General features: G+C 39.5%; 1 protein-coding gene across 2 annotated transcripts; it reads left to right on the top strand.

Moving 5' to 3' along the window:
* The first annotated feature begins 983 nt into the window (after positions 1-983).
* psmc3 (proteasome 26S subunit, ATPase 3) lies at positions 984-13,167 on the top strand. Of its 2 annotated transcripts, none has more exons than XM_028794274.2 (12): positions 984-1,067; positions 2,642-2,722; positions 3,518-3,643; positions 4,105-4,209; positions 10,295-10,357; positions 10,502-10,639; positions 11,198-11,341; positions 11,583-11,731; positions 11,923-12,019; positions 12,350-12,495; positions 12,745-12,826; positions 12,945-13,167. In XM_028794274.2, exons 1-12 carry the CDS (start codon positions 1,032-1,034, stop codon positions 13,053-13,055), a joined length of 1,278 nt encoding a protein of 425 aa, XP_028650107.1. In that variant the 5' UTR covers positions 984-1,031; the 3' UTR covers positions 13,056-13,167. The 2 variants fall into 2 exon arrangements, with proteins under 2 accessions (XP_028650107.1, XP_028650106.1); XM_028794273.2 differs by having other exon boundaries at positions 1,008-1,073.
* The last annotated feature ends 122 nt before the right edge of the window (positions 13,168-13,289 follow it).

Below are 13,289 nucleotides of genomic sequence, written 5' to 3'. Positions count from 1 at the left end.
TGGCCATCAGGTGCTGTTCCCACCCAACACCCCTATGCTTGCTGGGATAGCCTCCAGCTGCCCCACAACCCTGCCCTGGATAAGTGGGTTAAGAAAATGGACAGATGGAGTATCGTTTATCAATACATTTCTTTCCCATTTTTCTATTTTATAATATTCATGTTAGTAAATATGCTTGAAAAAAAACGAATACATTTACTCTTTAAATATATGGCCATTACTATTTGCTTCTGTAGGACTCCGCTGTCATTATAATAATCCTCCTCTTGAGTCCCATTACGGTACCGATTTCTAATTTGAGTCCTCAGATTAAAAAGTAAGAACTCTTGCGCTGCTACGGCTGTGAACCGTCAACACGGCACCTAACACGGACTAACGGAGGAGCTACTGTATCCCCAACACGGTCTCTGAATGTGTGAATGGAAGCGGAACGCCACAGCAGGAGCACTTCAAACTAATAATAAATACTGCGCTTTCTACGCCGTTGGGGTAAAATTGATTAACCGAATCAATAAAAGTTAAAATAACAATCACTTCACAAATAAATATCGCATTCACCAGAACTGACTTGGCCAGTGTCACAACGCTACATGAAAAGTGGGATAATAATAACGGAAAGCTCAAACGTAGAGCGGGCTCCGCAGCTAATTAGCGTAAATCTTCTTTCTTCTTGTCTTGTCGCCTCTACTGGTTTTTCTTTGGAGACGCAGACTCATGTAATTTGTTCGTTTGGATGGAAACAAAACCTAACGTTGGGGTAAACAGGATATTCCATACGTAGTGACGGAGCGAGGCGCTTTGAGCAAATTTATTTGTGAGTGAGGCTGCAGCAGATTCCATCCATCGTACGACGTTCAAATTTTTAAAACAACAAAATAAATAATACAAAATATGTTTAAATTGATAATATTAATAGTAGTAATATAATATAACTGTACCGTGAAAAAAAAATGTATCTGGAGGTGGTGAAACGCGTGACGAATCAGTCAGTTATATTGTGGCGGTTCCTTGTGCCCTGCGTCATTTCCATCATGGCGACGCTGAATGACAGATCAGTTTGGGATGAGGTAGAGGTTTGTGCTTTTATTCACTCGACACCGGGCCAAATGCAGAAAATGAGTTTCGCTTTAAATGAATAATATAATTATTTTATTTGGAGGAAAACCTCTAAATGATATTCCGCGTCTTGCGCCTTGCAGCACTGTCGGCCTGTCACCAATGCATAGGAGGAAGAGAATGACAAAGGGAAAAGAGACGGCCGAGGTTTCGCTTGCTTCGCCGTTCGGAGGCCAACTGCTTTGCCGTGCCGAGCAGAACCCAGTTGGCCTCGGAACCTCAAGTCGTTATCTGCCGTGACGATTGGAACTTTAGTAGTATTAGTAGTAGTAATAGTGTTTTGTATTTACCGGGTGCCTGGCCTCCCTCCTCATCCTAGCAGAACATCTTGTTTAAAATGTGCTTCTACCGATTTCACCACCTTTCCGTTAAGTTTTTTCTTACATTTTTGATTGTATTTTAGTCAAACTATCGTTCTCAAAGGAAAAATTCTTTGTTTTACAGCCCCGTGAAACAGGGCTGTGTGGCGATATATCAGAGGCTACGATCTTCGAATTATTCTGCCTGATCTATTTTGTAAGGGGCAGAAGATCGCTTAGCGCGATTTTTCTGAAGCTGTGTAAAGTATATGGTGATACAAGCAGTAACTCCCTCAGAAAGCATGAAGTGTTTGCGCGTGTCTCTTGTAGTTTCCAGTAGTCACTCCATTCAGTCATTCTAATGCTCTACGATTTCCTTACGTTTCCGTTGCGTTCGATGTATGGATGCTACCATGCAAGTAATTGATTCAGTACCTTTTTGTTTTTTCATGTATTTAGCCAATAAAAGGTGTCATTTTGCTTGGCTTTTCTCTACATTCATAATGGCTAACACGGTACAACACCCTAGTACTATCTTCATTCACTTGTAACACCAGATAAGTGCGTCTGATACACCAATGAATGAACAATACATGGTGAGTCAGAATGATGTTAACATTTGAATGGTGGAAACAATTTATTCACAATGTCTCAACCTGTTTGCCATCATGTTCAACACATGTACCATATGTGGCACATAAATTGTTCACAAAAATTGTATATAAGTATATACATAGCAGTACCATTAGTTTTAACATAATTTTGACTCACCCTGTTAATGATCACTTAATCCGTATTAAGTCAACGGCACTGATAAGACCATCGACACACTTGTGCCCTCAACGACTGCTAACTTAATCATAAATGTTGCCGTTTTTAGTGTTTTAATGTTTAATTTTGCAAATGGTATTTAAATAAAATACACTCATTAACTTTTCAGAGTGTTGTAGATTTGCCTCTTTAAGTTTAAAATGTTTCCCTAGTAATCCATTAATCACTTTTACAGGACAAATATCTTATTTTTATAGTTGTACTCGTTTCCATCATTGGAGGAATGTGTTATGAATTTTAGTATTTTAATTTGTTTATTTCTGATAAAAAATTCAAAGTTAAGTATGTTAAAATGAGTAGCAAGAGAATGAAGGTGGTTCAATATTTAAAACTGCTCACCATGTCAACGTGCAGAAGTACTTTTTCTTGTTTTCTTTTTTTATCACCCCTTTTAGGATGGCATTGGGGAGGAAGTCCTCAAAATGTCCACCGAAGAAATCATTCAGAGGACTCGTCTCTTGGATAGTGAAATCAAGGCAAGTATGTCAAACGGGTATTCTGTTTTGGAGACTGGCACAATTGCATGGCGTCAAATGCTTTTCCAGAAATGCAAAAGTATAGTGCTGTTCACACTTGTTTTAAAAGTTTTTGTGTTTGTTTGTGCATTAGTATTTTTTGCTCTTTAAAAAAATAAAACATAATTCTCCAACACTGGATACAACTGATTTGTGGAATGTGGAAGAACTATAAAACCTCATTTACTTAAATGTTCTAGCCTTCTCAAAATACTCCTCACTGGTGGTCACATGCATTTTTATTCCAAGCAAATTATAGTGCCATTGTAGTTATTAGAAAACCATTGTATGTTTAAAAATAATGAGACTGATACTTTTGGGAATAGTATAAATGACAGCACACATGACACTACAAAGACAGAAAAAAATGTCATCAGTAGGGCATGTTTTTTTAAAACCCAGTCCACATATAAATGCTTCTGTCTCCAACATACAGTAGGTAAAGTTTTAATTCCATATCCTCTTCTACAAAAGTACAGCTGTTCTAGTATGTGTAATACTCCAATATGGTTTAGTATCACCAACAAAAACATGAGGAATATTTTGATCATTACTGATTTAAATCTAAAATACATGATTCATATCTTTGGAAATGTCATTTTTTTCTAGTTTGTGCAATGAAAATTTGTGAATGCAGAATTTTAAGATATTTCGATATTTCAGAGGGATGGTGGCCTTCCCCAATATTTGGGTTAACTGGATCATTTGAAACTTCACGAAAAGCTTATTTTGTGTATGTTATTTCTTTATGTCTAGATTATGAAGAGTGAGGTACTGAGAGTGACTCATGAACTTCAGGCTATGAAGGACAAAATCAAAGAGAACACAGAAAAAATTAAAGTGAACAAAACTCTCCCATACCTGGTCTCCAATGTGATTGAAGTGAGTCATTAGGTTCAGCGTGTAAAATGGTGAAAAACTGACATCTGTTTGAGAATTGTACTAACTGTGTTCCTTTTTCATTCTTTAAATTTTTCTGTTAGCTGTTTTGATCCTGGGCAGCACAGTGTCTTTTAGTGGATAGTGCAGCTGCCTCACAGGTTCAGCTTCATTGTCCATATGAAGAGTGCATGTACTCCCCTTGTTTGTGCTGGTTTCCCTTCTGGTCCAGTGCTAGTGTGGATGTGTGTGTGTGTATGTGGTGGGTCCAGTGATGGACCAACAGGGTGGTTTCCTGTTTGTACCCAGTTTTACCAGGATAGGCTCTGGCCCTTCAAACTTCAGTTTGACTAAGCAGGTTTCAGAATGTTATATTTCCATCCTGACTGTGAGCTTCTTACTCTTCAAAATTATGTTTTACTTAAAGGAAGTGCCTCAAAATAAAACTGTCTTGTCTTTCCCAGCTACTAGATGTGGATCCAAATGATCAAGAAGAAGATGGAGCAAATATTGATTTAGACTCCCAGAGGAAGGGCAAATGTGCAGTAATAAAAACCTCAACTAGACAGGTATGTGCTGTGACACAGAAGTATTTGGGTTGGACATTTGAAGTACACATGCTCACAATATACAGTACACCCCCAAAATTTGCAGGGGGTTACGTTCCTAGAGCACCCGCGAATTGTGAAAAACTGAATTTTGGATGTGGCTAAAAAAATGCCCATTTTTAGAGTTTAAACCCTAAATATGCCCCCAAAACACTTTAATTTCAAACTCAGCTTAATACATTGTATAAAAAAAGAATGTAAAGGTAAACCTGTATACTGTACTGCTATGTCATGCTATGTAAAATACCGAGGTTACCGCTATATGTACTGTAATTCATGCAAGCTCGTTTTCATTGCCAGAAGCCTTAGACGGTGCAGGGCGTTTCAACAGCACCTTGGGGCTTTAACCCTTAAACTGCCACATACTTGGGGGTTAATGCATCCCTGGAAACCAAATATGTTTTTGCTGCAAACCAATATGTTTTTGCTGCACTTTAAGTAAACGTCACAATTCACAAAGAAAAAGTGAAATTTTAATGGAACACATTTTTTTTTCATGCAAAGAGCATCACAATTACTGAAACACTGATCATTTTACACACTGCTAATGAACTGTAAAAACTATTTATAAAAAAAAAAAAAAAAAAAAAAAAACTACTGGAACAATATGTACAAGGTGCAACTGATGCCATGAATGAAATTCAGTAAATCACCGAGCCAACTACACTTGAACTGGCCGCACTCAAGTACACAGAGGTAAGCGTTGACACTGGCAGGCTCGTCTAGTGCAGCGGCTCAGTCCCAGGGACAGTGAGGCTGCAGGGTGTCACGCTTGGGTCACAGAATTGCACAGAAACACAGGAGATTGTAGAGACAGGAACTTTACTCAAATAAACACGTCTCTTTCAGAAGTAAAATGAGCTCAGTATGCAGTTAGTTCTCAATTAAAAGAATAGCCAAACATCATAGAGGAGCACAATGGGAGCGGGATCCCCAACAGGAGCAGAGGATGTCAGGGGGAGGAGAGAGAAACAAAGCAATCAGCCAAAAAGGACGGGTGTTGCTCTGGCTTTTAAGTATGTGTAGAGTTGTGTGAGAAGCATATGACGCAACAGAGCAGCCGCATGTAAGCCCAGCAAGTAACGGAGCAATGTGAAAGTAGTCTATCGTGTTTTTTAAGAGGGTTTTTTTGAGGAGCGTCTATGTCTTCTAGGGGTGTGTTCAGCCCCCCTGCTCACAAGGGGCTGGCAGTGGTCTTGAGCTGGCTACTTAACGAATGTACGGCACTGACTGATCAGCGTCTACGTGTTCGCAAATGGCACTGGGAAATGACTATAACTGGGTGTGGCAGTTTAAGGGTTAAGAGGAACAAAACGGAAAACACAAGAACACTCAGCTGGGGATGCATCACAGTCGATCAGCACCAAGGAGAAACGAATAATGCTGCAGCGGTCCGGTGCCGCTAAGATTCACACTGTCGAAGACGGTGATTTATTTATTTTTATGGTGAAGATTCCAGGGACGCACCCAGCCTTGGCCCAGCCCGCATGCACTCGCAGAGACAAAAACAAAACAAAGCAAACCGGTAATCGAATGAAAACAACGATACTACCCCTGTTCCCCTTATGGCGATTACACATTAAATACAACAAAACACACACAGTAAATCATGAAAAACGTTCATGAAAAACAATGGATGAAATGTAATGATGAAAATAGATAGTCCAGAGATCCGTACGTTGAATGGGATTGTAAAGATAGTCCTACCGCTAGTTCCTGAAATGGTAAAGATGGGTGGACGGGTTCAGGAGTGCTCCTTTCTTTGCAGGATGGCCATGAATCCACTTACAGTCCTCGTGTACACAGGCAGACAGCAGACAATCCAGACGCCAACCTCGAAACGATCCAGGACAAAACGAATAAGTACAGGTAACCCAAGAGAAGGCAGACAGACAGGAACTTGAAACACAAATTACAAATACTTTTTTTTTTTTTTTGCTTTTGGTCACCAGCCCCCTTTTTAAAAGCCACGCTGACATCTTTTGACCCCAAACAGCCCCAGCACCATCAGCAGAAGACCAATCAGAGCCACTGCAGGGACTGCTGGGAGTTGCAGTTTCACATTCTATTGGCTACTTTCACCACATGTGGTTCAGTTTGTTTAAGAAAACACAGAGAAGGTGATACTGAACAAAGTAATGATTCCATAACAAGTGGACAAAAGAACAGGTTATTGAACTTGAGTGGAGCTATGCATTGGTGTTGTGAGTGCTAGGGAAACCTCCATGGCTAGCAAGGCAAATGGCTAAGCATTACAGAGTCACCGGTTTTAACTGGTGTACTATGCCACATCTAGCCAAACAATAAGCAACTCTTTCTTCAGAGAGACAGTGGCTCATGAAGAATATGGAGTGTTTTTGCTACTTACAGCTATTTTCTCTTAGTCACCTTCCAAATACTTTTTCTTATGATGCAAGACACTTATCTCTGTGTTTACCCCATTCTGATTAACATTTTCTGAACATTTTTTTTAAACATGATTAGAACATCCTGTATTTTTTCCTATATCTCTTCTACGGTACTAAATCATCTTCCCTTCAGTCTCAGTTTTAATTTCAAGAACAAAACAAAGTTACAGGGAGCAAGATCAGACAAATACAGGGGTCATGAAACAACACCTATTTGATCAAAAACCAGTTGACTGATAATGCACTGTATACAAGTGTACAGCCATGGTACAGAATCCAGTTTTGGATGCTCCACTTCTCTAGATGTTTTTTCCTGATGTGTTCCCGCTGTTGTTTCAACACTTCAGTGTAATGACACATATTAACAGTCTGTTTATAGGAAACAAATACTTCATGGAAAAAAAGCATGTCCCTGTGGAAAATAATAATCATCATTGTCTCTTGAAAATCTGCTCTGGTGTTTGGAGAGAAAATTGCCTAATTCACCTGTGTGATTGTAGAATAAATGCCAGAAATACAGAATCAATCAACTCTAACTACTCAGACTATAGGAGTATGATACCTAGCAGCATATCCAATAATTTAAAACTTACTCCTATGTTACTGACCACCAATTCTGGTAATGTTTGGGTCCCCCTTGTGTGGTAAAGTGTGCCATACATGCAGAAATGTGACTGCTCACATTGGCCAGGGAAGAATGCTCATATTGCATGGGAATTCCTACCATATGGCAGCCACGTGGGTCGGACAATGCCCCTTTGGAAAATGGGAAATTCTGACAAGATTGTTATGTTAACAAGTAGTTAAAGTGTGAAAGGACTCTCTTTGGCATATCATCGTGTGATGGCACTGCCCCAGCAAGGCTAGAAACCTCCTATAACAGATAATGTCATTCCATGTTGTCACACCTGCTGTATTACAAGGATATCTTTTTAAAATATTATCCGGAGGGCAGCGTTGTCTGTGTTATTTGCTTTATGAATCAAATATTCATGGCCTCTAAGAAATTAATGAGACATAACTACTGAGCATGGCCTGATGTAGGTCTATTGCAGTTCTGGGCACTGAAGCCTAACATCAGTTCAGACCCCATTGGTGATGGTGCATTTAGTGACAAATGTCTCTGTAGGCGCTGTGAGTGGAGTCCCTACGCTGTTAGTTGCTGGCCCATAGTCTTAGGTGTTACTGGGTGATCAACAAAGGGCCTACATCTTTGTAGATGATTGAAAGCATTACCTTATGCAGTGTGACAAGCAATTGCACAGTTTACTGGTTTTGCTTTTGCATTCTCCTTTGCCTTCCAGATCAATGCTGAATGGCAAGAAAAACTATCATTTCACATCCATAATAGATAATGTGCTTAAAGTGCTATATTTGCATGTATAACATGCAAAGTTATATGCATGTTACAGCACACCAAAGTGATTGCTAAAAGTGAGTTTAGGTTGCAGTCACAATATTAAATAATAACAAAGTGATTGTAACTTGTTACCTGAGAATGCCAATACCTCCACCCGCATGTGCTCTGATCCATTCCATTTCAGATTCCACACTGAATTAGTAGTCTCATTTACTGTATTTATTGTCCTCTAGTGCGCTTCAGTTTCCATTTCTGCTTCATGCACCTGTGGACATACCCAGCAAAGTCACCAGTGTTAAATTAACATGTAAAAGTATACATATGGAAGAACTATTGTCTTTTGTACATTTTCAGGTGTAACACTATTTTTCTGTGATGCTGTGTAAAGAGCTTACCTACTGGTGTAGCACCAGCTGAACAGGGTTACAGTTGTTTTGAGCAATCATAGAACTGCATTATATTGATGTGAATGTTTGTATATGTTGTGTTTGTTTACCTTAGCAAATGTTTTGACATAAAATGAGGTTTAATTACATTGTGACTGTCCAATCATTTGCAATTTGAAAACATTATTAATCTGCTTTTAATAACAGAGACTTGTAAATATTAATCTTTTGCTTATGGATTTCATAACACATTTTAGTTTTAACTTTTTTTTTATGTTGGCTTTACCTGTTGAGAGGAACTCTTGTTAAATATGACCTAATTTATAATTATTGTATATTATTAATTTATTATTATCTACTACAGTGGAACCTCGAGATACGATCACCTCTGTATACGAGAAATTCAAAATACGAGGAAAGTATGAGCGAAAAATTCAGATCTAAATGCGAGCATTGGCTCGCGTAACGAGCCACGAGCCAGGCTGTGGGTATAGCTCGCGGCTTAGCGAGGGGGCGTGGTAGCAGTTGCGAGCCGCGATCTGCGGTGTCTGCGTTTCTCACTTAAGTGCACAGGTGGGAAACTGCCCACATCCATGATTGTTCCTGTGGCTGATGGGCTGCAGCTGCCATGTCCTCCCCGCATATATAGAGAAGCGCGAGCCGGTTAAGGGGGAGAAAAAGTAAAAGGAGAGAGAGAGAGAGAGAGTGAGTGAGAGTGTGTGCAGGCTCGCGTGTAGCTGAACAGGCGAGCCAAACAGCTGAAGCAGGACGGTGTAGATAAGGTCCGCTGCATTAAGAGTGTCTCGCCTGTTGCAGAGCCCGCAGGTGAGATGCTAACAGAGAAGAAGCACCGGGGATTGTCATCTGTTTTTTAAAGACTGCATCCTTTTGACGTTTTAACCTCGTGTTAAAGGATTGTTATTCTTGTGTATTTTAAACCTCCACTTCACAACTGTTTTAAGGATTATTTATTTAAAGATTTATTGAATGCTCTACTGCACTTTGGACACCTGTTTTGATTCTTTTAATAATCAGTTATATTATTTACCAGTGTTATTTATTAAAGGTAGACTACAGTATATATAATTTATCAGTGTTATTTGTTAGGAAAATTGATTTTTATGTTAATATATTTGGGGTGCGGAACGGATTAACTGGATTTCCATTTTTTTCAATGGGGAAGTTTGTTCTAGATACGAGAAATTCGCTATACAAGCTCAGTGCTGGAACGAATTAAACTCGTATCTAGAGGTTCCACTGTATTAGCTATGGCATCAGAAGCAGCAGCCTTGATCAAATTAGAAAGTCAGGAATCGGTCGTGTTGTAGGGGTGTTGCCACATTTGTCTGTTGATGCCCAAATACCTTCCTTAATAATTCCTTAATTTCAAAGAAGTACTCTGTAAATTATTCAGTATATATATGTCAAATGTAATTTCTTGTTTTTTTGTCTTCGGGATGGTCAAGTAGTATTCCAAACTTAAATACATGCTCTTCTGCTGAAATAGCACTGTATAATAACAGGCTTAGAAGCCACAAATTACTTGTAACTTTGGAGTAGGTTTTTATTTATTGTCTTTAAAGAAATGTAATCAGTTGTTCACATTGCAAACATACAATTTTTCCAAATTAAAATGTTGCTAAACATTGCAAATACTTAAAATATTTGATATTGTTTAAGTGGATAGTCCAGCAATACAAGTAACACATTTGCAGATACTCTGTAAAAAGCACATGATTAGATTGGGGTATTTAAGTGATAAAGCACTCAGAATTTTATTTTTTACTGTCAATTTAAGATTTTATTCAAAGAAGTTGTCTTTTGATGTTTTTGGAACTATCATTTTCCCCTAATGTTTTCTGTCTTTTTTTTTTTTTTCTTCTTCTTTAAAGACTTATTTTCTGCCAGTGATTGGATTAGTGGATGCCGAGAAATTAAAACCAGGGGATCTAGTGGTGAGTAGCAGTAAAATATGTTATTACCAGACCTGATGGAAATGCTATGAGTTTCTTCTCACCTTTTTAAATTGTGCTTTGTTTTCATATGCAAAATACTGTGTGCTAGTAGTCCCTACCAGTGTTCCCCTTCATTCTCATCAGGGTGTGAATAAGGACTCCTACCTGATTCTGGAGACACTTCCCACAGAGTATGATTCCCGTGTCAAAGCCATGGAAGTAGACGAACGACCCACTGAGCAGTATAGTGACATTGGTGGACTGGATAAGCAGATTCAGGAGGTTAGTTCATCTGTGTTAAGGATTTGGGTCAATTTCCCAGAATACACACTTAGGAATTCCCAGTCTCAGAGAAACGTCTGTAGTCAAGTTTCTGTTAAGCACGTGTTTAGACCCTTCATCTGGCAATGTGTCTGTTCCTATTTACTCACTCTCCCGAATGTATTTTTCAGATGAAGGCATATTTAAAACTAAATTATGGCCTACATTAGGTAGCAAAGTCAGTCTTTTTTTATTTTTTTTTATTTTAAATGAGAAGTTGCACACCTTGTATTAAAGTTGATGTTTGTGGAAAATGTTTGCAAGATTTCTTATTTACTAAATCAGCAATGTTAATACCTTGGGTTTAAGAAATATCTTGCAAACTTAGTGTAGCCTAGTTGGTTTTTATTTTTTAGTCGTGCAATTCATTATGTAAGCGGTTTGCATCCTCCAGTGTCTGTTAATACTTGGAAGGTGTGTACGAAGTGTCCTTGCAGGGCTTCATGGACTGCTTGTGGTCCTGAAACTGTGTAATGTAGGAAGTCACTGATTTCTGACCAAGAAATTGCTTTCTTTCAGCTGGTGGAGGCAATAGTACTGCCGATGAACCACAAAGAGAAATTTGAAAATCTTGGAATTCAACCTCCAAAAGGAGTTTTGATGTATGGACCTCCAGGGACTGGAAAGACGCTGTTAGCACGGGCCTGTGCTGCCCAAACCAAAGTAAGGCTGGGTAATGTTGGGGTTTCCAAAGAGGAAGTCGGCAGTGTTTTCAATTAGCGGTTCTCTCCCTGCCAACTTACATCCCGAGTCTAATGGTTTATTAAAGAATACCAAAGGTGTTGTTTGTATGAAAATAGATCCTTTCACCTAAACTGATCAGCACCAAACATTCCCTAATGTAGTACTTGGCTAATTGGCTGGTGTTCCTGAATCACTTTCCAGTCCTGTTTTTATTGGGTAGGCCACATTCCTGAAGCTGGCTGGTCCACAGCTTGTCCAGATGTTCATAGGCGATGGAGCAAAGCTAGTTCGTGATGCCTTTGCTTTGGCTAAGGAGAAGGCACCTTCCATTATCTTCATTGATGAATTAGATGCCATTGGGACTAAACGGTAAGGAATGCATAAAGTTCACTTGGTAGTGATTGCCTCTCCTGGGCTTTCTTGCTCATTAAGAAACTAAACAAGTTTGAATTAATCATTGACTTTTAGATCAAGACTATGAATACATTGGGGAGATGAGCTTAGTGTGGCTATTTGTCTGTCTGCTTATGCTATTTTGATTGGTTCTGTTCTCTGTGTAGATTTGATAGTGAGAAAGCTGGAGACCGTGAGGTGCAGAGGACAATGCTTGAACTGCTTAACCAACTGGATGGTTTCCAGCCAAACACTCAAGTGAAGGTGAGTCCGTCTGTACTGGAACTGGAGATCCTACCCATATGTCCTGTGGAATTCACCATTGTGGTCGAATATGTACTGTATCTAGGCAAGTTCATTTTCTCCCAGCACACTGTAAACACCAGCTTGTTCAAAAGAGGTTGTGCAGCTATTTACTACTAATCTTTGAACTCCATTTTCATGCTTTGTACTCTCCAACTCATTACTGCTTTGCTTCAACAGAACTAAAGTGTGTGACACCGTTGGTAAATGTGTAAAATTCTTATTGTGTTTTTTGCATTCTTTGAATTGCTATTTGTACATCCCTGTTAAGAGTGTATATTCTTTATGCAGGTCATTGCAGCAACAAACAGAGTGGACATTCTGGACCCTGCCTTGCTCCGGTCTGGCCGACTGGATAGAAAAATTGAGTTTCCCATGCCAAACGAAGAGGCACGTGCTCGAATCATGCAGATCCACTCTCGCAAGATGAATGTCAGGTATGGTTGTCTGTGAAGCGTGGTATAAATCTTCAGGTACATTTTGGTTAACCTTTGTGTTGCAGAATCATCTATGCACAGTATGACTACAGACCCCTAAGTGAGGGAACTAAGCTCTTTTGCCTTTGTGTATACTGTTCCCCCTGGCCCTCCCCATCATGGTGGCCTCTCTGGCCAGTTTATCTGGTCATACAGTGCTATGTTGAAAGCCCACAGTTCAACAGTAAATTGTCCGACTTTGTCTTCCAGCCCGGATGTCAACTATGAAGAGCTTGCACGATGTACAGATGACTTCAATGGAGCTCAGTGCAAAGCTGTGTGTGTGGAGGCTGTAAGTGTCACTGAGGCATTGTTTTGGGGAATTTTGTGTTTTGTGATTTTGTTGTATATTTAATAAGAAAAAAAAATGGCACAGTGCTGAGCTAGAAGGTAACATTTTTCCTTTTTAGGGGATGATTGCCTTGCGCAGAGGTGCTACTGAACTGACCCATGAGGACTACATGGAAGGTATACTGGAAGTACAGGCCAAGAAGAAAGCCAACTTGCAGTACTACGCCTAAGCAGCCATGCCACGGCCTAGTCATTTGGCCTTGTTCCTGGGGACGCTCGTGTCTCGTTTGTATAGTTCTGTCATTGTTTATCATTAATTCAGAAATAAATTTTTTTCATTTACTGGTGTAGTTTTGCATACTGCACACATTGGTTTATTTTTTTGAAATAAGCTGGCAGATCTGTTCTGTCTCAGCTATGCTTGCTGATTTAGAGAGGGCCACCACACTAAGGAGTTCAGCAGC

This window comes from Erpetoichthys calabaricus, chromosome 2 (assembly GCF_900747795.2).
Source record: "Erpetoichthys calabaricus chromosome 2, fErpCal1.3, whole genome shotgun sequence".
In the NCBI taxonomy this organism is placed as follows: Eukaryota; Metazoa; Chordata; class Cladistia; order Polypteriformes; family Polypteridae; genus Erpetoichthys; species Erpetoichthys calabaricus.
This window is presented reverse-complemented; position numbering and strand designations above follow the sequence as displayed.

What these genes read in the sequence shown, in the direction of transcription:
- psmc3 (XM_028794273.2), top strand. Translation starts at nt 1,032, where the DNA reads ATGGCGACGCTGAATGACAGATCAGTTTGGGATGAGGTAGAG. An exon ending in TAAAACCAGGGGATCTAGTG is followed by an intron (nt 10,358 to 10,501) that starts GTGAGTAGCAGT and finishes CATTCTCATCAG; the next exon opens with GGTGTGAATAAGGACTCCTA. An exon ending in AAGCTGTGTGTGTGGAGGCT is followed by an intron (nt 12,827 to 12,944) that starts GTAAGTGTCACT and finishes TTTCCTTTTTAG; the next exon opens with GGGATGATTGCCTTGCGCAG.